We start from the raw sequence: 27852 nt of genomic DNA on the forward strand, positions 1-27852 counted from the left end.
AGGAAGTTAGTTTCTAATGGAAGTCTCAGGGAATAAACATTAAAGATTACAGAGGATCTGTCCACAGAGCAGGCTGCGAGCAACATAGCACTGTCAATCAGCTATCCCTTCAGGTAGACCTCTTATAGGGGTTGCTGGCTATGGAGTGGCTGCTGGTGTCAGGTAACCAAAAACTGGAATCGCATATAGTGCTATAGCAATCACCTGACTTGCACATGGTGGCACTGAGCCACCGGAGCTAGTGGAAACAGCTGAATGGGAGATGCCAAAGATGTCCACCATTTCAGCACACAGACGCCATCAGGCAGAGACACCAGGAGCCACAGCCGCGAAATCATAAGAGTATCTCCAATATGTACTGTGACAGAGTTAAATTGCTCTGGGCCATTTTGTATGGATGAGCAAGTTGAACTAGGAGAGATAATAACATCTCTAGGGCCACAGTATCCTTTCCGTGGTCTAGCTCTTTACTGTCACAGCAATAAAGGTGAAATAGGAACCAAATTCAATGTTTATTTGTATTTTTCCAAGAAAATGATTAAATGTCATATCTGTGAGAGGACATGGCTTTATTATGTATCGTATTACCAATAATCACCTTGACGTTAAAGAACACTACTACTAAGACGTTAGTTTGAGCATTTATAATAAGCGACAACTTCCTCCTCCATAATAACATTTGCTTTTTTAAGGTCTCATTTGCTGGACAGCTGATGTTCCCAGTGTACAGTATGGCAGTGTAATATTAATGCCACAATTCAAAAGAGACTGCAAGGTGGAATATCTAGCATACACTAGCACTAACCATATTAATGCTATTTATAAGTCTGTGAATAGCCCTAATGCCTGCTGATTGCTGCCATTATTACATTATACAGAACACTGCTGCTGTCACAAACATCAGAGGGATAATGCCTGCCATTTCAAAGCAATGTTTACTCTGGAACAATATAAGCAGCACAACCAAATAGTCCATTATTCAAAGTTTAAAGCTTTATTAGTATACAAAAAAATACATATTAATAAAGTTTTAGGGCCAGATGCACTAAGCTTCAACAGTGATAAAATGGAGAGGGATAAACAGCCAGCCAATCAGCTCCTACCTGCCATGTTACAGACCCTGTTTGAAAAATATCAGGCAGGAGCTGATTGGCTGGTTGTTTTTTTCACTCTCCATTTTATCCCTTTTGAAGCTTAGTGCATCTGGCCCTTAAACTTTAAAAATAAAGACTTCTTAGGCTACAGATACAAAACCAATGATAATGATATCCAAGAATGAGGATATCCAAGGTCAAGGAGAACATTTGCTTAAACAAACTTTTTATACAAAAGAAAATGGCAAAAGGTCATCAATTGCGAATAAAACAGTCATATAGACTTATAAAGTTAGGGTTCACTACTACATTAGCAGCCGAATTCAGAGCCACCCACAAGTAGGGGCTATTTCACAAGCTCCGGCTACTGCCGGGCGCCGAAATCCTGCACGGCCAGGAAGCCGTGCCGCACACAGTACTTGCAATGGAGGGGATGGCCACAACCCGGCAGCCGTCCTTTCCGGTGGTGGGATCCGGCTGCAACCCGGCGGCTGGCCGTGCGGAGTTTTGCTGCATCAGCCGGAGCGTGTTTAACAGCCCGTAGGGCTATTTCACACGCTCCGGCTCATGCTGGGCAGCAAAACCCAGCACGGCCAGGAAGACGTGCTGCACACAGCAGTTAATAATGGACACAAATGTGTCCATTCACACGGGACAACCACGGCCGGCCGCCCGGAAAGGACGGCGGCCGGGCTGTGGCCATCCCGACCATTGTGAACTTCTGTGTATGGCACGGCCTCTTGGCCGTGCGGAGTTTCGCTGCCAGGTGTCAGATGGAGCGTGTGAAACAGCCCTAAAGCAGTAGCAATGCCAAATTTACACAGTTGAGAGATCTTTTACAAAACACACGTGAAAATGACTAAATAAACCTTTTTTGTGCTACACAAAGTGTACACACAAAGGCACTTTTGCAATCGAGGCAAATGGTATCATAAATGTTGTGGAAAGGGAACTAACAGGTGGCTAGAAATGCGAGATTGTATAATCAGCATTGCTGTCTACATATTAGAATGGGCACTATAATAAGTCCTTGATAAATTGACACAGTATAATAGTATTAGGGATGTTAAGGACACATCTGTTGGGGTTCACCCATACTTTCTCTACAGGAGGGGAAGCCTGGTGGGTATATTGGGGAAGTAGTTGGTGGGAAGAAGAGCGGGTCAGGGGTGTGGCCATACAGCGAACGTATCATGGCCCCACCCCGTACCTTACAGCACTCTCAAAACAGGTGCTGTATAGTGGGGGCAGGGCTACGATGCTGCAATTCAGTGTGGAAAGTGGAATACATGGGGGAATACGGGGGCCAGGAGGTAACCTCATAGCGATTCCAGTATGGGTCCACCTTTGACTTTGTGAATGTTTTGACTATCCATATTGTTAGTGCTTAGAAGGTGCAGCTGCATTATATTCCTCCATGGCACCACAATTCTCAGCATGGTAGAACCTCATATTGGGTGAGATTTAATAGGATGAGAGATTCAGAAAGTGAGAGATTTGGTGAGAAATCTCCAGTTTTTTTAAAGCGGCAATCATTTACACTGCAAAACCAGTTTGATTTTGCAGTGTAAATGATTGCGGCTTTAAAAAAAAACGGAGATTTCCCACCAAATTTCTCACTTTCTGAATCTCTCATCCTATTAAATCTCACCCCATATGTTTAAAATGAGGGTGTTCAACCCAGTCCAGACACCCCTCCCCCATATACTCAGAGTTGTAAATGACCTGTCCATGTTAGCTTACCATTCACACAAATACAATTGCATGGGAGGGATGTGCAATGAACAAAGCCCGTCTGAGTGCAAAAGTGGATTACCTTCTAAATGTAGGAGTAGAACAACCTTATTCTATGACACCTACAGTTAACCAAAGTACTGTAGCAGGAGCCAGAATTGTATTTAACTATTGTCTACTAACCATCACAATTGCATCTATTAGGAGAACAGATATAGTACAAGGCTGATAAAAATATTTGGTATGTTACATGCATGATGTATAGTTTCTGTATGATTACAATACTGGAGAATATACTGTATATATTTAGGCAGCACGGATGGCGTAATGGTTAGCATTAATGCCTCACAGCACTGAGGTCATGGGTTCAATTCCCACCATGGCCCTAATTGAGCAGTTTGAATATTCTCCCCGTACTTGCGTGGTACGAACGTACGCCACTGGCGCTGATCACTGACAATGAGCACTGAGGTTATTAGATTGGGTATCTCACCTGAGGCTGGAACATACAGTTTGGTCCTCATGTAGGGAGGGGGTTTCACATTCGCTCCTTCAAGAAAAACAAAGGAAATACAAATAGAATCATAATATTGCCATAGTAGTAAAAGTCAACTGCTGATGAGCACAAAGTAGTCCAGAGATTATAGACACACGGTGAGATTTAATAGGATGAAAGATTCAGAAAGTGAATGAATCATAAATGATTGCCGCTTTAAAAAACTGGAGATTTCTCACTTTCTGAATCTCTCCTCCTATTAAATCTCACCCACAGTGGGAGAAATTAATAGGATGAGAGAGTCAGAAAGTGAGAGATTTGGTAAGAAATCTAGGGTGAGATTTAATAGTATGAGAGATTCAGAAAGTGAGAGATGTAAGAAATCTCCAGTTTTTTTAAAGCAGCAATCATTTACACTGCTAAATCGGTTTGATTTTGCAGTGTAAATGATTGCCGCTTTAAAAAAAACTGGAGATTTCTTACCAAATCTCTCACGTTCTGAATCTCTCATCCTATTAAATCTCACCCCTATAGTTTTTTAAAGCAGCAATCATTTACACTGCAAAACCAGTTGGATTTTGCCATATAAATGATTGCCGCTTTAACCAAAAAAAAAAAAAATCCCAGGAGATTTCTTAGCAAATCTCTCACTTTCTGACTCTCATCCTATTAAATCTCACCCATACTGTTAGGTTAATTGCTTCTGAAAAAATAGCTTTGGTTTGTGTGTATGTGCTGTGATGTGTACTATGTGAATGTGCTGTGATAGGGATAGTACATTAACAGCTGCTCTAGAGTACAGCCTGGTGTGCCTGAACAAGCACCTTCTTGTGCAGAGCTAAGGATTAAATAATATAAAGAACAATACATGGACTGCATCTCTGCAAATCAATTCAGAAATTATATAGACACAGTACATATACATCAGTATAATGGTTGTATGTCATTTCTGACCTAAACGTTATAATTATTTATAATAATACATGTTCATGCTCCTGCACTTTAAAATGTCAATTTATAGTCCATGCCAATATTATGGGGCCTACACACGTAGCGATAAGTGTAGATGAGCGCTCTGAGCGATGCTAGACCGCTCAGCACTCAAAGCTGCACAACGATGCGCCGGTGAGTGATCCGTCAGGGCCAGTGTTCTCCGGTAACCATTACTAACGTCTCTATCTAATACAGGTATGTCCAACGTTGGCCCTCCAGATGTTGTGAAACTACACATCCCAGCATGCTTTGCCACAGTTTTGCTATTAGACAATGCTAAAACTATTGCAAAGCTTGCTGGGATGTGTAGTTTCACAACATCTGGAGGGCCAACGTTGGACATGCCTGATCTAATAGAATATAGGAGCTTTTCCTAATATCATGTTTGGATGGGGATTCTAGATCAATTTTCACAGTAACTGAAAATACTTCAGAAAAAAATAAAAAGAATAAAAAGAATAATAATAATAATAATAATAATAAAAAGCATGCAGCCGAACAATATTTAACTTCATATAATTTCTATTAACACTTTATACCTTCACCGCTCATTTTTGTAATCAAAATATTTCACATTATTTTATATGTAATATTTATTTACTTTATAAACACAATAACAAAAAAAATATTTTTAAATGATCTTTTTTGTGTGCCCTCCTCTCTCTATCTCTCTCTCTCTCTCTCTCTCTCTCTCTCTCTCAGGTTTATTTACTAAGATGGGAGTTCTACTGAAGATGGGATGTTACTATGGTCAACCAATGACATTCTGTCTATTATCTTATAGAAGGTGCTGAACAAACAAACAAGAAGTAGATTCTCTCTCTTCAATAGATCCCCCCTCTTAGTAAATAAAGCCCTCTGTCTCTCTCGTTCCAGCAGCTGGAGGGCCGCACATTACTTGCCCTTCAGGAAGTTGTATTGGGATATATACATTTTTCCTAAGCCCCATGATCATTACACAGAATATAATTAGACATTAGCATGAGATAGCTCATAGATTTTCATATACATAAATGTATGAACATGTCCATTATATTAGGACAAAAAGCTCCCTCTATAATAGATCCAAAGCACACCCATTAGCACAGCCCACATCCATTCCTATGACATTAACCCTTTGAGTGCGCTAAAAATGCCAGCGTCGCTCACATTTGTTATATAAAATCAAAATGATGTGTAAAAAAATATTATATTTCCTAAGGTAAACGTTACAGGTCAAAATAATGAATAAAAATGTTTGCTTGGCAGTTTTTTACACCTCTTTTAACAAATTCACTTGGCACTCAAATACTACTTTTAGACCGCAAATGCCGTGTCGCACACGGGATTAGGACATGGAATTAGGACATGGGTCCCATCCCCAGAGCAACACAGCATTGCGGTCTGAAAGTTCTGACACGACACGGCATATTGCCGAGTCGGTGACGTCAAATGGGGCGGAGCTGGGCGGCGGCGCGTCATCGGGGGGTCGGGAGGAGGCAGTACTTGGAGCTGACAGTGCTGCCTCCTCCATACTGTGAACGGGACACGGGTCGCTTGACCCAGGCACCCGTTCACACTGCACTTGACACGGGTCATAGCCGTGTTCAACCCTGGTCAATACCAGGGTTGAACACCCGTGTTGCTCGACCCGTGTTGGCCTTTTCAGACCGCACCTTGACCCGTGTTGGGGCCGCAAGAACACGGCAATAACCCGGGTCTAGAGTGTGGTCTGAAAGCGGTAAAAGACAGTGCCCATAAAAATATATAAAATTCAACATCATGGCAAATAGAAAATATATTACTTCTGTGAGAAAAAGAAACAAAACAAGCTTAAAAACAGAAATAAAAAAAGATTTCCTGGTGAACCCAACGCAGCACAAAAATGTAACCATACAGTATGTCACATCTCAGGACAGCGGAGATTATGCTGCTTCATCAAACTGTCAATATAATTATTATTGCATTACATTTATAATTGTACTTTCTGCTTTCCTTTAACTGTGCATGGAGCCTTGTCAAATGTTGTTCCAATACCACTGCTGTTACACGGTTTAGTAACATTTTACCCCATAAATACTAAGTTCCCACATAGATTTATAAACACACTAACATAGTATTATCACAAGTATAACAACTCTGTTGTGTATATAAAACTGATAGCTCCATGTGGATAAAGGCATTTATTGTAGTTCACTCGGTGCCCCACGCTCCCCACGCGTTTGCACCGGGGACCAATGTTTTACTGGTGTGCATGCGCATTTCTGAGCATGTGCAAAATCTTGGGGGTGAATGGGCATTGCTAGTTCGCCATCACGTTCGCACCCCTAGTGCGGGCTGGGAGTGCCGGCAAGGGGACGCGCCCATGTGAGCACCCAGCGTTTTATGGCCGTTCCCGTGAAAATGCTGGGCGTTCCCACGGAAATTAGGCAGTGACGCGGCTGCCGGGGGCGGGCAGCTGACATCACCGCATATCAACTGCCCGCCCTGTTTGCGCACAGGGAACACACAAAACTAAGGCAACTGAGAGTGTCTTAGTTTTGCATGCCCATTTTTTAAATCATTCGATGGTCGGCGACCATCGAATGATTTGGTCCCCGCACCCAAAGCTGCGAATGCATGTTTATGCAAAACATTCATTCGCAGCTATGGGGAGAATTCGCAAACAAGGGGGCGGGCAGCTGTGCGAGCGACGGGTGGCGTTTATTCTACACGCAATGCTGCGAACTTCGCAAGTCGCATGTAGATCAAAATAAGGTCCAAAGACTCGAGTGGCTGTCTGTAAAGTAAGCCAAAGTACTTGACTTAGACAAAAGTTTCTAGAGTTTCTTTCTTTATAGCTTACTTACCTATTCTTAAAGACCCCATACACTAGTGCGATTGGGCCTGTTTTCATCCAATTCCGGCAGATCGAGCCAAGAAATCAGGTGAAATCAGGCCAAATTGCATGTGATTGACATTCGATCGACCCAATGTGCTGCCCCATACCCATTGGGACAGAGTTTGGATGTGCTGCACATAAGATCAATTGCATGTGCAGCCATCAGGAGCACATTGCTGGTGCTTTTTGCACCTGCAATGTATCGCATCTGATTTCCCTTGAACTCCTCCGGCAGCTCCCTGGGAGTCCTTTTACATGGGCTAAATTGCATGCCATTTATAGCATGTAAAAAAATGGCACATCATGTGCCAAATTGGTTGGGAGGACTCCCAGGACTGCCGGGAAGTTCATGGGAAATCGGATCCGACAAGAGTATGGGGCCTTTAGAGTCCTCTCTGGGAGAAGCCCGGAGATGAGACACTACAGACCACTTCAGGGAGGCAGGCCAAACTGGCTCACAATTAGGCCCCTCCCAATTAGGCAAGTAGGTTTTATACGGGGCCATCCTATTAAGAGGCTAACCGAACCTGTGCTTTTTTTATATGAAAGTATTTTTTCTGGGAGATCTATTTGGAAACTTGTAAAATATCAAGGAATAAAATCACGAATATCTCCTGTTTTTCGCTCCTGATGTTTCATGGCATGCAAATGGGTAATGGATACCATCATCATCCGATCATGTGGTAAGCAGCCAGTCAGGAAAGGACTGGTTATCTATGACACCAATGCTTTGTCCCTTAGTTTCCTTTTTTCTCCTTTCCGAGACTCAGATACTGTTTGTGCACCCATATATGTGGGGTCGGGAATCACTGAGTGCTGGAATGACCCCATAGACACCCATAACTCATCACTACATGCTCTTTCTAGTAACAGCAAGTTGTGTTATTGCCCAGTCTGGGTTGGTGCAGTAATGCCATGCACTTATATTTAAGATTACCTGCTGTGTATTTTATGATACTTTTCTCCCATGACAAACACTGCCGACATCAAACAAATCTACTTATTGGGGCTCATTCTGACTTGGATGCATCTTTGCGCATGGATGCAAACAGAAAATTTAGCATACAGCGACTTTGCAAATCTGCCTTTATCTCTGTTATACAAAACTCAAACAGATATGTGTTGAGTTACACACACACAGTGATAGAAATGCCTGTTACTAACATCTCAAGTGCAAGTGAAGGTACGAATGATCTTCTTGTGTAAAATCAATGGGTAACACGAAACCCTGCCTATGGAGACTCACATTTGCAGACGGTATACAGCAGGTTAACATTTATGCTCACACGTACAGGCACACATGCCATTTTGATCTGCACTGAAACATTTCTAAAAAGTATAAAAAACAGCCACTGGATTGTCGAATCTGTGTCCATTTAACCAAATACACACTTCCAACAGTCGGAACATTGAATACTGAATTGGCCGGAATGGCTGATTGGTCGGAATCAAACATTGAATACTCCCTTAAAGAGACAAGAGAACATTTTCACCCTGCAACTATAGCCATAATTAGGAATCTTGGAACTTGTTAATTATACGGGCACCATTCTGGTCTAAGGTACACTAACATTCTAATCTGTTCACACATCAGCAGCTCAGCTCCTCTCAAGCTAATTTCCCATCTCTCGTTTCTGAGCTCAGCCATACTGAACTTGATCTCACTGCCCATCACCCTGGACCTGCTGCCTGCCTCCGTGTCTGTGGGATCTGATTAGCATACATGACAGTCGTAGGCAAAGTGGTGCCCACATAAATTAAGAGGTATGCCAAACCTCCTAAATTGTCTCAAACCCTTCTCTACTAAATAGTCTTGTTATATACATTTTGTTTTTTTAAATGTTGAAATGGAGATATAATTGTAGATTGACAGATTAGTTTATAATCCCTGGTTTGAAAATGCCACTGAACCCCCACACTGCTGTTTACAGCTATACACGTAGCGCATACTGCATTGGAGTTAGGTCAGGAACATGTATGCATTATAACAATAACAGACATTCATCAATAGAAGCTAATTGCATCTGAAAACATGTTTAAAAGTTATATGAGGCAATTAGTTGTGCAATATGTTAGTATGTTGCATTTTCAAGACTGCATCAGAACTAATTGTAAGGCAACATACGCAGTTCTTGTGTCACGATCGAAAAGGCTGATTTAGTAATTATCTATCTATATATATATATATATATATATATATATATGTTTAGTGTCCGTGAGTCTCCGAAACATTGCCATCTGCTGGCAGAGAGTGAAACTACATCTCTTTCTCACACAAACACAGAAGGTAGCAGACCTTGTGTAAAAATGAAAATGGAGCGTATTCAGTTCGGTCTGTTTTATTTTCTGCTAGCTGAAAAAAAAAAAGACTTTCCTATTCAATTGCTGACGGTTTCGGTCAGTTTTTAGTGATGTTTTGAGTATGCATTTTCACTTTTTTAGATTTGAAACCACATCGGCAAAACATGACTAAACAATAGTGGAAAATGGACACAAATTCAACAAAAACACGTGGATTGTCGAGTAATTCGACAATGCAGATTTTACGACAGTGGAAAAATTTAAACTTTAATTGAATAGGTCAAATGTAGATTCACCCTTAAAAACATTGAAAGGTGATGATTTTTCGACTGTCGAAAAATCTGGCACCTAACTGAATACCACATAAGGCTGTAAACCAGGGGTGGCCAAACCAGTCTTTGAGATCTGTCCACATTTTCCAAAACATGCTACATTCATTCCTATTACAGATCCACAGGTTGCCTGACAAACGCGAACTGTTGGTAGATCTTGAAGACAGGTTTGGTCACCCCTGCTCTAAACGATCATTTAGATGCCTTCCAGACATTTCATGTCTAGTGGAATTTCATGTCTCGTGCCAGTGTTCTGAATTTGCAAATGAATGGGAGGGGACAGGTTAAACAGACATTCCTGTAGGGCAAAAATTGATGGCCTATGTCACTGTGGTTTTAGTATCGCTGAGGGTAGAAAGAGTATTTACAAAATTCGGTACTTATGTAGTATCTGGGCGTCCGATTTAGAAATCGGATCGGATCGCATCGCATCGCATGCGACCAAATCGTATGCGATGCGATGGTCAAGATTTTTCCATAGGATTCAATGTTAAAATGGTCTGAGTCCATTTTAACATAGAATTCAATGTGAAAAAGGGGTCCTTTTCCTTTCCCCACTATCCAAGTGGGCATGGAGTTGGATATAAACCTGTGGCGAGCGTAGCGAGCCACTGTGCCCGAAGCGTGGCGAGCGTAGCGAGCCCCGCGAGGGGACACAGAATACTTTTTAAGAAATATGCGTTCGCTCGCCACGCTTCGGGCTCGGTGGCTCGCTGCTCTCGCCACGCTATATAAAATCAACTCTAAGCCCACTTGGATAGTGGGGAAATGAACAAGACCTTCTTAACATTGAATCCTATGCAAAATCGCATCGAATCGCATCGCATCGCATCTGATTGTATGTCTTAAGGTAAGGCATACAATAACAAAATCGGCAGCCCAGATACTACATAAGTACCCAAAATTCAGTTTTAACACAACGTGGTGGATTCAGCTAGCTGCTGGTGCATCATCACTGGCATATCTGATGGGGAATCTCACTTGTTTTAGCTAGAGATCACATAGAGCCAGATGTATCAAGCTTCAAAAAGTGATAAAGTGTAGTGTGATAAACCACCAGCCAATCGGGATGCGGTTAATTTCCCAGAGGTCGGAATCCCGGCGTTCAAAATCCCGACGCTGGAATCCTGACCGCCGAAATCTTGAAACTTTCTCCCTCCGTGGGTGTTCACGACACCCATAGAGGGAAATTAATTAGCGTGCTGAGCGTAGCGAGGCACCGGGCCCGCTGCGTGGCGAGCGCAACGAGCCCCCAAGGGGGGTTGATCCACGTCCCCCCCTTGTCGGGATTTCAGCGGTCGGGATTCCAGCGTTGGGATTTTGAACGCCGGGATTATGACCGCCGGGATTCCACACCAAATCCCAGCCAATCATCTCCTACCTATCACTTTTCAAACCCAGCCTGTGACATGACACTTGGGAGCTGATAGGCTGGTTGTTTATCACTCTCCATTTTATCACTTTTTGAAGCTTGATACATCTGGCCCATAAGGTGAAAACATAACCTCACACTGAGTATGTCCCAATGTCATCTAGAATAATAATTCTCAATACTGTCCCCTGCCCCACCAACAGTGCATGTGTTGTAGCTCTCGCCATAGGGAGACAGGTAGATAATTGCTGTCATAACAATCTCAAATATCCATCTTTACTTATATGAGGAGATCCAAAAAGCATGCATGGTTCATAATGCCTTAGCACGCGTACCGCAGACACCACAAAGCACTCAGGCAAGGTCCATCAGACACAGCATAAGTGCTCGAGCATGGGGAACGTTGCCTTACTGACAAAGCGTAGCACATGAAATAACATACAGGGAACGGAGTTATACATTGTAGAGCCAAATGAGGAATTTCACTAACAGATTATCCGATGCAAAAGAGGAAAAGTGCAGGATTTACGTTCTACACATGGATGGCCCAACTAAGGAGTCTGAATGTGTGTATTTCCCTTATATAAGCAGATATTATAAATATGCCAAATGGACTTATTACTATGACTCATACATCCCACACTGCTTCAATGTTCAGTCTCATATCAGTGATCCAGTAGTGGGTGATACATGTAATGTCTGAGGTTTCCCTGCAATTAGCACACACTGGGCCTAATTCAGGTTGGCTCAGAAAACTACGAACATCGCAGGTTACCAATCGCCTGAGACGCTGCCCCGACAAATACCCGGCGCCAAATACCATAAAATGGGATGTGTACGAGAACGCATTCCCTCGCATGCCTCTGCTAGCAGGACAAATCATTCGATGGTGCCGACCATCGAATCATTGCTACTGCCTTTGCAAATAAAAGCCAGTCTAGACTGACTTTCATTTAGGAGCGTTAGGTCCGGTGACAGTTGATACATGATCCAAAAATGACGACATGCATTTGGTCAACACTGTCAAAAGGTCAACACATGTCGACATTTGTCATGAGTACACTTTCTGAATGTCGACCAATAGTGGTCGACCTTTTGCCTGTCCACCAAATCACCGCATACTCTGTTATGTACAATCCTGTAGACACAGTTTTACAAATGAGATATGTTTCGGGGACTCATTTATCAACGAGTGATAAAACTCGTTGTGGATGATAAAACTTTTTGTGTATGATAAATGGTGCTCCAGCCAATCAGCTGTCATGTGTTTAGCTCTTGTCATGTGTTTGAAAAAAGACAGTTGGGAGATGCTGATTGGCTGGAGCGCCATTTACTATTTAATCATCCAAAACAAGTTTGATCACTCGTTAAACAATGGCCCCTTTGTCTCCCACTCATGTCTCTGCTAATCTCTTTACATATCACAGTCTGAGTTTTACTTGGACAACACGTGTGAAGCTTTGTGATGTCATTCCTAGGGATATTGTAAATGTTATACATTGCACTGGACATACATTACCAACCCCACACCTCTGTTTATGCGCTTATACCCCTTCATGTTCAATTAGGAGGTAAGCTGGGTCCCCACTATCCAATTATTGGGCAGATCGGCTGATAATTGTATGATCAGCCCAATAATTGTATATGCAGGAGCGTTAGCCGAAAAACAGCTTTAAACACTTCCACAATGAGTCGCATCTTATAAGCGATCCCATTCAAGGGATCAAGGGAAACTACTGTGCACTGTTACTGGCAGCTCGTAGCATGGGAAGTCCTATGTATTCATATGAAGTCATGAAGCATAAAGATCTATAAATGTTCTATGACACAGCAATATGTTTTTTGGACCTCATCTCCATGAGATCCCGGAGGGCGCAACAGAGGGTGAGACCGTGACAAAGTGCAAATATTAAACAAAAGCTGGGACAGTTCCCTTCAATCATTTCAACTTCTGTTTCAAACTACTGTACACTTATACGGTATACTATACACTTATACGGTATACTGTACACTTATACGGTGTACTGTACACTTATACGGTATACTGCACCCTTATACAGTATACTGCACCCTTATACAGTATACTGCACCCTTATACGGTATACTATACACTTATACGGTATACTATACACTTATACGGTATACTGTACACTTATACGGTATACTATGCACTTATACGGTATACTATGCACTTATACGGTGTACTATACACTTATACGGTATACTGTACACTTATACGGTATACTATGCACTTATACGGTATACTATGCACTTATACGGTGTACTATACACTTATACGGTATACTATGCACTTATACGGTATACTGTACACTTATACGGTATACTGCACACTTATACGGTATACTGCACCCTTATACAGTATACTGCACCCTTATACGGTATACTATACACTTATACGGTATACTATACACTTATACGGTATACTGTACACTTATACGGTATACTGTACACTTATACGGTATACTATGCACTTATACGGTATACTATGCACTTATACGGTGTACTATACACTTATACGGTATACTGTACACTTATACGGTATACTATGCACTTATACGGTATACTGTACACTTATACGGTATACTGTACACTTATACGGTATACTGTACACTTATACGGTATACTGTACACTTATACGGTATACTATACACTTATACGGTATACTGTACACTTATACGGTATACTGTACACTTATACGGTGTACTGCACCCTTATACAGTATACTGCACCCTTATACGGTATACTATACACTTATACGGTATACTGTACACTTATACGGTATACTGTACACTTATACGGTATACTGTACACTTATACGGTATACTATACACTTATACGGTATACTGTACACTTATACGGTATACTGTACACTTATACGGTGTACTGCACCCTTATACAGTATACTGCACCCTTATACGGTATACTATACACTTATACGGTATACTATACACTTATACGGTATACTATACACTTATACGGTATACTGTACACTTATACGGTATACTATGCACTTATACGGTATACTGTACACTTATACGGTATACTATACACTTATACGGTATACTATGCACTTATACGGTATACTATGCACTTATACGGTGTACTATACACTTATACGGTATACTGTACACTTATACAGTTTACTGTACACTTATACGGTATACTATGCACTTATACGGTGTACTATACACTTATACGGTATACTATGCACTTATACGGTATACTGCACCCTTATACGGTATACTATACACTTATACAGTTTACTGTACACTTATACGGTATACTGCACCCTTATACAGTATACTGTACACTTATACGGTATACTGTACACTTATACGGTATACTATACACTTATACGGTATACTGCACCCTTATACAGCATACTGTACACTTATACGGTATACTGCACCCTTATACAGCATACTGTACACTTATACGGTATACTATACACTTATACGGTATACTGCACCCTTATACAGTATACTGCACCCTTATATGGTATACTATACACTTATACGGTATACTATACACTTATACGGTATACTATACACTTATACGGTATACTGTACACTTATACGGTATACTGTACACTTATACGGTATACTGTACACTTATACGGTATACTATACACTTATACGGTATACTGCACCCTTATACGGTATACTATACACTTATACGGTATACTGCACCCTTATACGGTATACTGTACACTTATACGGTATACTGTACACTTATACGGTATACTGTACACTTATACGGTATACTATACACTTATACGGTATACTGTACACTTATACGGTATACTGTACACTTATACGGTGTACTGCACCCTTATACAGTATACTGCACCCTTATACGGTATACTATACACTTATACGGTATACTATACACTTATACGGTATACTGTACACTTATACGGTATACTGTACACTTATACGGTATACTGTACACTTATACGGTATACTATACACTTATACGGTATACTGCACCCTTATACTGTATACTATACACTTATACGGTATACTGCACCCTTATACGGTATACTATACACTTATACGGTATACTGCACCCTTATACGGTATACTATACACTTATACGGTATACTGCACCCTTATACGGTATACTATACACTTATACAGTTTACTGTACACTTATACGGTATACTATACACTTATACGGTATACTGCACCCTTATACAGTATACTGTACACTTATACGGTATACTGTACACTTATACGGTATACTATACACTTATACGGTATACTGCACCCTTATACAGCATACTGTACACTTATACGGTATACTGCACCCTTATACAGCATACTGTACACTTATACGGTATACTATACACTTATACGGTATACTGCACCCTTATACAGTATACTGCACCCTTATATGGTATACTATACACTTATACGGTATACTATACACTTATACGGTATACTATACACTTATACGGTATACTATACACTTATACGGTATACTGTACACTTATACGGTATACTGTACACTTATACGGTATACTATACACTTATACGGTATACTGCACCCTTATACGGTATACTATACACTTATACGGTATACTGCACCCTTATACGGTATACTATACACTTATACGGTATACTGCACCCTTATACGGTATACTATACACTTATACGGTATACTGCACCCTTATACGGTATACTATACACTTATACAGTTTACTGTACACTTATACGGTATACTATACACTTATACGGTATACTGCACCCTTATACAGTATACTGTACACTTATACGGTATACTGTACACTTATACGGTATACTGTACACTTATACGGTATACTGCACCTTTATACGGTATACTGTGCACTTATACGGTATACTGTGCACTTATACGGTATACTGTACACTTATACGTTATACTGTACACTTATACGGTATACTGCACCCTTATACGGTATACTGCACCCTTATACGGTATACTGTACACTTATACGGTATACTATACACTTATACGGTATACTGCACCCTTATACAGTATACTATACACTTATACGGTATACTGCACCCTTATACAGTATACTATACACTTATAAAGTTTACTGTACACTTATACGGTATACTATACACTTATACAGTTTACTGTACACTTATACGGTATACTATACACTTATACGGTATACTATACACTTATACGGTATACTGCACCCTTATACAGTATACTGTACACTTATACAGTATACTGTACACTTATACGGTGTACTGTACACTTATACAGTATACTGTACACTTATACTGTATACTGTACACTTATACAGTGTACTGTACACTTATACAGTGTACTGTACACTTATACGGTATACTGCACCCTTATACAGCATACTGTACACTTATACAGTATACTGTACACTTATACGGTATACTGCACCCTTATACGGTACACTGTACACTTATACGGTATACTGCACCCTTATACGGTATACTGCACCCTTATACGGTATACTGTACACTTATACGGTGTCCATGTCGACATAGACACCAAAAACATGAAAACCTTGTGTTGTCGTTTTCATTTGTCGATCATGCTAATGTCCTCATTTTGCTTGTGTCGACCTTGTCACTATCGACTAAGAGTATGTCGACAATTTTAGGTGTTGACCTACCCACTGTCAACCATTAGTGGTCGACCCAATGATTGTCAACCTAGACGTTGTCTAACATTTATCTCGGAATCATCCAGATTCGGCTCATTAATACCTTGCATTAATATGAGAATGAGAGAACATCAAGAACAGCTTTATTTAATGCAGTGCGGTACATCATCTTTGTATTGTTTAAGCTTTTAGGGGTCTTACTATGCCTTGGTTGGACACCTAAAAAAGTCAAAGCACATAAAGTATCAACCATTGAGCTCCTATCTGCCAAGTCAAAAGCTTTTTAAAAAAATGACAGTTAGGATCTGTTTGGTTGGAGCTGTATTTCCATCCACTTTATATCTGTGTAAGGATTAGTACATAACGTGTCACGCACACAAAAATGACACTGTCCAATTTCTGCAGGCAACTGCAAGGAAGGTGCAGCCCCCTTATACCGTGCCCATGTCGACATATGTCAAGACATATACCAAAAAAATGTAAATGTCATGTTTGTCCCCTTTGCTTTTCTCAGATAATGGACTCCCACAAATGCCGCCATCTTTCGCTGCAAAAGACGCCTGACATCACAGAAAAGAAAAAATTCCGCTGTTTGCGGTTTGTACATTACATTGTACACTCATTATTTTTTTAATTATTATTATAAATATATCAGATTGGTTACAGGTAGAGAAAAATTACATATAATCTGACATCTAAGCACTAATAAAACCCTAAAAATAAACTGGAAGCAACAGAATGAAGAACGGCTAGATTCCCTGCTTCAGGAGAAAGAAGGAGTGAAGAGAGTATCTGTCTGCTTTTGGTATACAGTAAGTTTAATTCTGACTTTAGTTGCTATGGTAACAGTCTAGAAACTCGGCTAGATGGAATGCGACACGAGAGGGGAGGAGCACGGAGAACGGATAACCATTCTCACTTAGCATTGGAACACTTTGCTAGAGAACTGAGAAAGTGATGGTTTCACTGGAAACTGCAATTTGCCTACATTGCTTTGCCAGGTTCTCAGGCATTATTCAATGATATGAGCACTGCTTGTTGCAGTTGGATTACTCACAATGTAAATAAAAATATCTTTCAGTTGTTTCCGCTCATCCAGTTCATTACGGTTTACAGTGTACAGTTGTGCAAAATGTGACAGTAACAGTAAAGCCAGATCAAAGGCTGAATTTAAAATGACTTATTAATCCGCTTACCATCCTTCAGTAGCTCAGATATAAACAGTTTCCCATTCTTCCCATTCTTCTATCTTGTTCTATTAGCTATATCGCCATAGGAACGGGTACCTGCTTCCTGGTGTGCACTGTGATTAGGGAGGCCAATCCCGGGGCATTTTTTCAATCCCGGGATTCGGGATTGAAAAATGCTCAATCCCGGGATCCCGGGAATCCCGGGATTGGCCTCCCTAATAAAAAAAAAATGACCCGCCCCCCCCCCCAAATATCAATATAAATGCCCTCTTATTCGCCCCGCCTGCCCACCACTCTTCCCCATCCCCCTGCCCTGCACTGTCACTTACAGAGGTATGGTGACAGGCAGCAGCAGGAGCGATGTCCGTCCGTCCATCCATGCAGCGGCCGGGCGGGCGGCTGAGCGACAGTGCTTGTGCTGAAGTGCACTGACAGGCATGGCGGCGGACGGGCTTCGCAGCGTGGCGTGATGTCAGGGGTCATGCTGCGCAGCATGTGCGCCGTCATGACACTGACAGCAGAGCGGACCAATCAGCCAACGGGGGGTATGCAGCAGACAGCCGGGCAGCATCTGAGCCATTCTAAAGTGCTCAGCGCTGCCCGGCTTTGGAAAAAAAAGTACATTTAGCACTGGGATACTAATCCCGAAATCCCGGGATTGAAAGCTTCAATCCCGGGATTCAAATCCCGCCGATTTTAGGCCTAAATCCCGGGATCCCGCCGATCCCGATCCCGGGATTGGCCTCCCTAACTGTGATGTATTGGTTTCATTCCACTGCTAAGCAAGTGGCCTCACCCTTTCCCATGTTGCAAACTGCAAACTACATAGCTGGTATAGCCCCATGTTGTCAGTGACCGGATTCAGAAGTGAACGTACTGTCGATTATGGGCGCAGTTAGCAGTTTGGCTACTGTGCACCAAAACCGTAATGTGCAGAAGCAGCAATTGATTTGCGTCGGCAAAGAGTATTTAGTTACAAATTGTGCGACATGTATTTTATTATTTGGTACTTGTTTCCTAGAACGGCCACAATCGTGAGTGATCGTGGCTCTTAATTAAGGGACACGATCCTCACGATGTGGCCGATTTTTTACAATTTTTTCACTTTGATTGACAGAAATCGGGTCAATCGGTCGGTCGCGACCAATTAAAATCGGCCGCGATGCGACCGACCGATTGACCCGATTTTTCCATAGACTTCAATGTTAAAAAAACTTTTAACATTGAAATCGGGAGGATCGCGTCGGTCTTGTGCCATTATAATGGCACAAGATGAGATGGACTTGATTAAGTCCATCTCACATAGGGTAAAATGATAAAAAAGGTGAAATGGCCCAATATGACCCATTTCACATTTTTTATGTGCCCGCCATGACCCCACGATAGACGTCAACCCGAAGCGTGGCGAGCGCAGCGAGCCCGCGAGGGGCGGCGGTGCGCGTCCTCCGACCTTTTCATTCCCCTACTATCCACTAGGGCGTGGAGTGAGAATAGAATAGTGTGGCGAGCGCAGCGAGCCACCGAGCACGAAGCGTGGCGAGCGCAGCGAGCCCCGCGAGGGGACGCGTATACCTGTGAAGTTAGACGCGTCCCCTCGCGGGGCTCGCTGCGCTCGCCACGCTTCGGGCTCGGTGGCTCGCTGCGCTCGCCACACTATTCTATTCTCACTCCACGCCCTAGTGGATAGTAGGGGAATGAAAAGGTCGGAGGACGCGCACCGCCGCCCCTCGCGGGCTCGCTGCGCTCGCCACGCTTCGGGTTGACGTCTATCGTGGGGTCTAGCCCACTTAGTAACATTTGGGGGGGCAATTGAAACAAATCTGGGAAAAAAAAAAAAAATCGGGTGAAAAATCGGTCGGTCGGATCGGTCGCATCGTATGCGACCAAATCGCATGCGATGCGATCGATCCGATTTTTTATCTTACGACCACAACGATCTAAATCGTTGTGGCCGTGCTAGGAAACAAGTACCTATTATTTATTTATTAACAGTTTCTTATATAGCGCATACATATTCCGCAGCGCTTTTACAGTGTATAGTTGAACATTCACATCAGTCCCTGTCCCAGTGGAGCTTACAATCTATATTCCCTACCACATATACACGCACACACAGACATGGGTTAATTTGTTGGGAGCCAATTAGCCTTCCAGTATATTTTTGGAGTGTGGGAGGAAACTGGAGTACCCGGAGGAAACCCACGCAAGTACGGGGAGAATATACAAACTCTGCACAGTTGTCAGACTTTACCGGAGAAAAATGTTGGCGGCTGGAAAAACACAGGTGTGCCAGGCCCATTGCCATTGTCAGCTACTGCGAATTAGTACGCAGCTGGAGAGGCCCACATATGAGATGCTCAATCTGAGACAGCAGAATTCTGCGACCAATGTGCCACCAGTGTTACCGCTTTTGTACATAAGGGGGGAATTGGGATGCCTGTCGTGGGCGACACTTTGCACAAAACAGAGCCTGAGTTATTATATTTACACAAGTCCACTGCATACGGAAACGCAGCTGCACAAGCACCTCTGAGTAAGGCCCAGTGCCCGTCCGTCCCAGCCTGCCTTCTCATTCTGACAGTGTCCCATTCCGGGTGCCACAATTTACCAAGGTGACTTGCTTATCTCTTATGGTCATCGCACTGGAGGCTGATTTTCCGGCCAATACAAATGAGTGACAACTGAATGAAACCAAAACATTAAGACAGGTTGAACTGTACACTGACAATGCTTCCATTCACAATACAGCCTTCGGAGTGATCTGTGCTCCTTATTAACCTACAATGCTGTAACTGAAAATGCCCTTTGTGCTGAGCTTCCATTAACAATCAATGTCAGTCAGTAGCCTATTGACTTGTTGGATTTCATGCACATCATATTACAGCTGAAGTGTGCATGGATTAAGATTTAATCCAAACAATAATGTACCTGACTGCTGTTAATCAGACCCTTAACAGATCAGCGACACCCAGCAAGCACTGGGATAAGACTGGAAAATGCAAGTAGCTTGTGCCAAAACCAGGACTCCTTACTCATGTGTCCCATGCGATCATTGACTACATAAGAGGAGCATTTGCAAGGATATAATGCTCAAAGTACAAGTCAATTAGAAGCAGAGATCTTGAGAGGTTTTATTGATAAAGGGGCCAAAAGTGTGGTAAGTGCGGGCACTGTCAGCATAGCAACTATTTAACAGCTGAGAAGGCAAATACGCTGCGATAGGTATAAAGCCGACAGATGATGGATATATAAAAGGTCATCTCAACCGCTTCAAATATTAAACAGGTGAAAATAAATGTGGATAGTGCTCTTTAGCAGTACAGTACAGACATGTCAGCCCGCTGCGTTCTGTCCTGGCATAGAACACCCATCACAGGAAAAATGGGACCGTTTCTTAGGGACTTTTCAAGTAATAGTCTGCTAAAAGTATCTGGAGTAAGATACTTAAGCCACATATATATTCGTCAGGTCCAGTAAGGGCACTCACCAATTCAATAGATGTAAAAAATATTTTAATTGTACATCACCATACAGAGGAGAACATCAGTCCCAGACAACATTTCGGCTCAGGTGAGCCTTTTTCAAGTCACAACACTATAGACATCCACACAGAGCATCCTCTGACCTTTGGAGCTGTGTGGATGTCTAAAGTGTTGTGTCTTGGCACAGGCTCGCCTGAGCCGAAACGTTGTCCGGGACTGATGTTCTCCTAAATATGGTGATGTACAATTAAATGATTTTTCACATCTATTGAATTGGTGGGTGCCCTTACTGGATCTGTCTTGATAGATAGATGATAGATAGATAGGATCATTTGGTCTACAGTATGATGGTCGACAGTCATTCGGTCGACACCATTAGGTCGACATGGGAAAATGTCAACATGGTTCTAGGTCGAAAGGTCATTAGTTCGACGGGTCATTAGTTCGACAGGTCATTAGTTCGACAGTGTCTTGGTCGACAGTCAAAAGGACGACATGGGTTTTTCACTGTTTTTTTACCCAAATGTCAACACAGTCAACATGGACACAGTTTAAAGTGTACTGCATCCCCTCGCATCTCTCGCTGCGCTCGTTATGCTTCGGGCATACTATTTTATTCTCCCACCATGCCCTAGTGGATGGTAGGGCATAAAATACCACCTGTCGGCACATGTCAGCTCAAAAAATAGTGAAAAACCCCATGTCGACCTTTTGACTGTCGACCTAGACACTGTCGAACTAATGACCTTTTGAGCTAGACCCATGTCAACCTAGACCCATGTCGACCTTTTCCCATGTCGACCTAATGTTGTTGACCTAATGACTGTCGACCATCATGCTGTAGACCAAATGACCGCATCCCCATAATAAACTGACTCACCTTAATGCACAAATAATCAAATAAATAAATAATGGTGTTTTAGTTCATGAATGAATCAATGCATTTAAGCTTGCAGCTCATTGCCAAGGAACCCCAGTTCACTGCAAGTCCCACACTAACAACTGGTCTCTTATAGAACCTGGCAACTGCTGACACATCATAGCTAAAATGAACATGTGCTTGTTTCCTGGTTTACTGCTCACCTGTCAAACAACTTATGGCTTTTAAAAGTGAGACAATCACCAACACAACTCCTGAATTAGCACTAAGGGGGCAGCTGTCACGGGTTTAGGCTAAATGAGCTTACCTGGGGTGCATGAGAAAGCTGTGATCACAGAATGGTATTAAAAATGACCAGTCCCAACTTGGCTGAACATACAGGTCAACTTTGGCAAAGTACCACTGACCTGCATGTTCAGCCAGGTCCCAATGACGTCAAAGCCTTTCAGATATGGGAAGATCAACTTGTATATTTTTGGACTAAGTGGGACCCAATCACTAAGGGAGAAGATACAAAGGGGGTATTCAATGTTTGATTCCGACTGTTGAAACGTTTTTAACAGTCCGAATCCCAGCCAATCCAACATCAATTCGACCATCAGTATTCAATGTTCCGACTGTCGTAAAATATGTGGATTGTCCAAATCCCCTTGTATTTGGTTGAAAACGTCCGCGTATTCAACAATCCAGCGGCCGATTGACACCATGCAGATTCAAATTTTAGAATGTTGAATCTGACAGGCTTCAATATGCTTGGAAACAGCCACAGTGGATAGGTCTGCCGATATTTACAATTGTCGGAAATTTTGGCAAACATTGAATATCCCTACAAAGTCTTCATAGTTAGGGTCCTGGAATTTAACCAATGACCACCGCACATTTTGCATATTTCTGATCCATTCCTTTGGCTACAGTACAAATCACAATGGAGAGTGCACTTATCATATCATATTTTAAGTTAAAAAGAAAATAAAAATGAACGGTATATAATATGTATGCTGTGGATGAGAGTATTTTTTCAGTATAATGTGCATGATAGATAAAATCATTTTTTAACCAATTATCCCAATAGGAAAATGATTCAAAGTTCTAGTCGGCCTAGAAGAACCTAATCTGACACCGACCTTTGGTAAACAGCAATCTGTGTACATACTGAATCTTTCATTATTATCCTTTACCTATACGGAAATAACCTCTTCCACCAATAATAGATTTGAACTCATCCCAAATAGCAGTCACCTACATGTCACACATATACACATTATAAAATGTATGAACAGATGACCAGACACTACTAACTAAACGTAGAGACCTAGTACGTTATTTAAGGAATCGATTGACTCAAATGTTGAGAACATGCTTAAAAACTGTCAACTCCGGGCTGAGCGGTTTGGCTTTGGAAAGAGATTGACAAGAAAGTTGGTAGTTCACAAATAGATGAAGTGTTAAGCCGTGCTTAAAAACGTCTATGCGATCATCGCAGACCGGGGAATTTCAGTGAGCTTCATTTATTTTTAACTTGTGTTGATGAGTTGAACATAAAATAACAATCTGTTTATTATAAGAAGTAATGTCATTTCCCAACATTCAAAATACCAACAAGCATTGGCAGACAGTCAATATACCGACATGTACAAAATGCGAACATTCATTATGCCGCCATGGTCAAAATGCTGACACATTTAAAATGTCAACATATCAAAGAAGTCGACTTTTTATATATATTTTTGTGTCTATTTCAACATAGATCGGCATTTAGTATTATTACCAGTTATTTATATACATAGCACACATATTCGGCAGCACTTTACAGAGAATATTTGAACATTCACATCAGTCCCTGCCCCAGTGGAGCTTACAATCTATATTCCCTACCACATGTACATACACACACACAGACATTCTAGGGTTTATTTTGTTGGGAGCCAATTAACCTACCAGTATATTTTTGGAATGTGGGAGGAAACCGGAGTACCCGGAGGAAACCCACATAGGCACGGGGAGAATATACAAACTCCACACAGTTGGGGCCATGGTGGGAATTGAACCCATGACCTCAGTGCTGTGAGGCAGTAATGCTAACCATTACACCGTCCGACATGGATCTAACTCTATGCCCAATTTATCATGAAGTAACAAAAAATCGGTTTCAAAGAAAAAACTGTGTAAAATTAATTTGTCGGCATTTTGAACGTGTCAGCATTTTGACCCTGTCAGCATAATGATTTTCGGCATTTTGACTGCCAATGGTTGTCAGTATATTGACCATCGGTAAATCGACTGCATCCAATGTCGCACAATACTACAGTGATAGCAATACATTTCATAGAAAACTTATATGTACACCACAAGTATTGTATGTACTTGGTTAATTCAGGCATGATATTGGGTATAATCAGCAACTGAAAAAACATTACTTATATTTGTAAGGCAAAGCCTGTGCCTGTGCACAAAGGCAAAAAACCTATGTATTCTATCAATACAATAACAACTAGTGAGGCCTGAGGCACAGGAGGACATTCAATTCTGCAAGATGGCCGCAAAGTGCCTCAATAACCAATGACAGGGCACTTAGAACCCAGAACATTGCTAATCTCCCCTGGCACCCTAGAAAAGTTAGTAGATGTCAGGGAACAGACATTAGCAGCTGAAATATAGGTAATATTTAACATTTATGTTTAACTTACAAAAGCATATAATACTAAAGAAAGGGGTAGGAAAATTACGCTACAATTTGACTGCCCAGCGCACGCAACGTGTAAGCGTTCAGTCAGCAGAGCTTCCATTGTGCAAGGATGGTTGGTGGAGATATTTGTGGTTTAGATGGAGTCATTCATTTTGGTGGGTTGGAGTTAATCTATGATAATGGTCCAATTTAATGCTCAGAATTTATTGCCCCTATGTTGGGACAGTCTCTATATTGAGTCTATTGTACTTATAATATAAAAGATGAAAAAAAAACTAATTACGGTAGGCCTTTTATTAAATGAATATTAAGTTTACACTAGAAGTTCTGAACCTTAACATTAAGAATGTCAGGGACACACCTGATTTGGGATGGACATCGGAAGCCCACCATCAAATGATGGCTGAGCTGCTTCCACCTTTAAATCTTTCGATGCGATGGTAACTTATCATCGCATCAAAATAATTTGATAGAAGAAAAATTAATATAATTTGTGCATTCGCAAAAAAAGCCCTTTTTGTACATTCACAAATATCGTCAGCACGGCCACACATGCCACAGAAGCACCGCAGAATGGCTGGCGGGGGGGGGGGGGGGGGGGGGGGCGGAACCGTCAAATCAACATCAAATGTTTGCCATTCTATGGCGGCAAACATCGCAATGCCATTCGATGGCCGCATTGCGATGTTTGCCACCATCGAATGATAAACATTTGGTGTTTGTTTGTACTACCATCAAAACAAAATCATCAATGGTTATGAAACATGGCGATGTTGAGGTGACCTGGCCGTGTTAGGTGGGCCTGTATTCGCAGAGTTTATTAAAATTGTTCTGATGGTCGGTCTTTATTTTAAGAGTGTTCACTATAATTTTTATTTTAATTTATAAGGCATCTATACACAGGTATTCTATGTACACCTGGGCAGTGAGAACACGAGAAGACATGAGCAGTGTAAAAGCAGCAGTATAAGGGCCTTCAACATGGATAGATTGTGTCATTTATTCCTTAAACAGATTTAACATTTACTGAGATGTAAAATCCCACCCTAACAATTTCTGTCCCATTTCTGTCATTCTCACACCCGTATTATCAGCATTTCACAGCTTGTCAGTCAAGTCACCCAATGTACTCTGACTATAAGACATCACAAGCAGGAAACGGATTCCCATCTATGGCAGACAGGGACATTTCTGTCATGGTAGATGTATGTGCTTATGTTCAGCACAATGGATGCATTGGGAATAACATGCATGGCTGCAAAAGGATTACACATGTGATATGCATAAGGGTGACACATATGAGCATGCAAGGCTCATTCATTCTCTTCTCACATCACCGAGCTCTTCAAGAAGAACCCGCCTGTCATATTTATGCTTTGTCACATCTAAGCCAGTGTGCGTGGGTGGAGAACACCGAGTTTTATCCATCAAAGTTTTGTTCCTCTGCAGCATTTAACCCATGTTACACCAGCAGCTTCCCCATACACACACAACACACACAGTCCAACTGCCCATCTGCTTTATACAGGAGTCAGGGAGCAGCCAAGAGAGGTGTGCAAGCACCCAATGTGTACCATCTGCACGGGTGATGCTGCTGTGATCACACACTGAGTGCACACTAGACTAGAGCATCCCCCTGGCTTGCAGTGTGCTCAGGCTCTACACAGCACCCCCGGAGCTGGTGGCTATGGCTAGATGTTAGACACACAGTACAGTCTCGGGCAGGCATCTGTACATTACAGCAGGGAGTGTACTAGGGACATAACAGACAGCGCTGGGTACATGGATGTTTACTAATCAGGGTGTATCATGTAAAGCGATCACTTACTCTGTTACAGCTGTGCTGCTGAAGGAATTATCCTGGAGGCTGAAACAGAAACAAGAAAACATCAGATTACAGAGAGGGGCGAGCAGGCTCACGGAATCCTGGCCAGTAGTTGCTGCTGCTGCTGCTGGTGGTGGTGGTACACATACACAAACATGGCAATGCAAAGGCAAGCCTCTCTGCAAGCTCGACATGCACATACCTAGGGCTGCTCTGCACATGCGCAGTGCTGTCTTTAACTACCATTGGGACTAGCCCTGCTGCTGCAACACTCAGGAGCCACACAGAGCAGCAGCAGCAGCAGTACAACAGGCACAGCACAGGCTCACAGACACAGACGAGAGAGGGAGAGAAAGAGGGGAAGCAGTGCACAGTGGATTCACACTACAGGATATTCAGAAAAAGCAAACTAATTAAATGCAGTGTGTGCGTGTGTGTGTGTGTGTGTATACACATATATATATATATAATATATATATGTGTGTGTGTGTATATCTATCTATACATATGTATGTGTGTGTGTATATATATATATATATATATATACATACATACACGTGTGTGTTTATATATATAATATATATAATGTGTGTGTATGTCTATATATGTATGTATGTGTATGTATGTATGTGTGTATGTATCTATATATATATATATACACGTGTGTGTGTGGTTGTGTAAATGTAAAGAATAGAATACAGGAAAGTAAAAGTTTATTTCTATATTACACAGATATAAGCATGGATGGGAGCCTGTTTTTTACCTTTTGTATACAAATATGGTGCAGGATGTAATAGGGTGTGCGTTTTTGGTAAAAGACGTCTGAATCGCACATTTTCCAAAAAGTGCGGTAAAATTTGCACATTTTGGCCTGTCTAGAAAATCGCACCATATTGAATCCGCAGAACATTATTTATTAACAGTTTTTTATATAGCGCAGCATATTCCATT

At 41.8% G+C, this 27852-nt stretch overlaps 1 protein-coding gene across 3 annotated transcripts in view; it reads right to left on the minus strand.

The window, feature by feature from the left end:
* FAM13C (family with sequence similarity 13 member C) overlaps positions 1-27097 on the minus strand; it is a 118807-nt gene extending 91710 nt beyond the window's left edge. For all 3 annotated transcript variants that reach the window (XM_083149113.1, XM_083149114.1, XM_083149112.1), the window contains exons 1-2: positions 26905-27097; positions 3322-3378 (exon numbers count right to left, since the gene is read on the minus strand). In XM_083149113.1, the coding sequence (XP_083005239.1) occupies positions 3322-3378; positions 26905-27095 (248 nt within the window). In that variant the 5' untranslated portion in view covers positions 27096-27097. The remainder of the gene's footprint in view (positions 1-3321; positions 3379-26904) is intronic.
* Between the last annotated feature and the right edge of the window lie 755 nt (positions 27098-27852).

Source organism: Crinia signifera, chromosome 6 (genome assembly GCF_055691185.1).
Source record: "Crinia signifera chromosome 6, ASM5569118v1, whole genome shotgun sequence".
Lineage (NCBI taxonomy): Eukaryota > Metazoa > Chordata > Amphibia > Anura > Myobatrachidae > Crinia > Crinia signifera.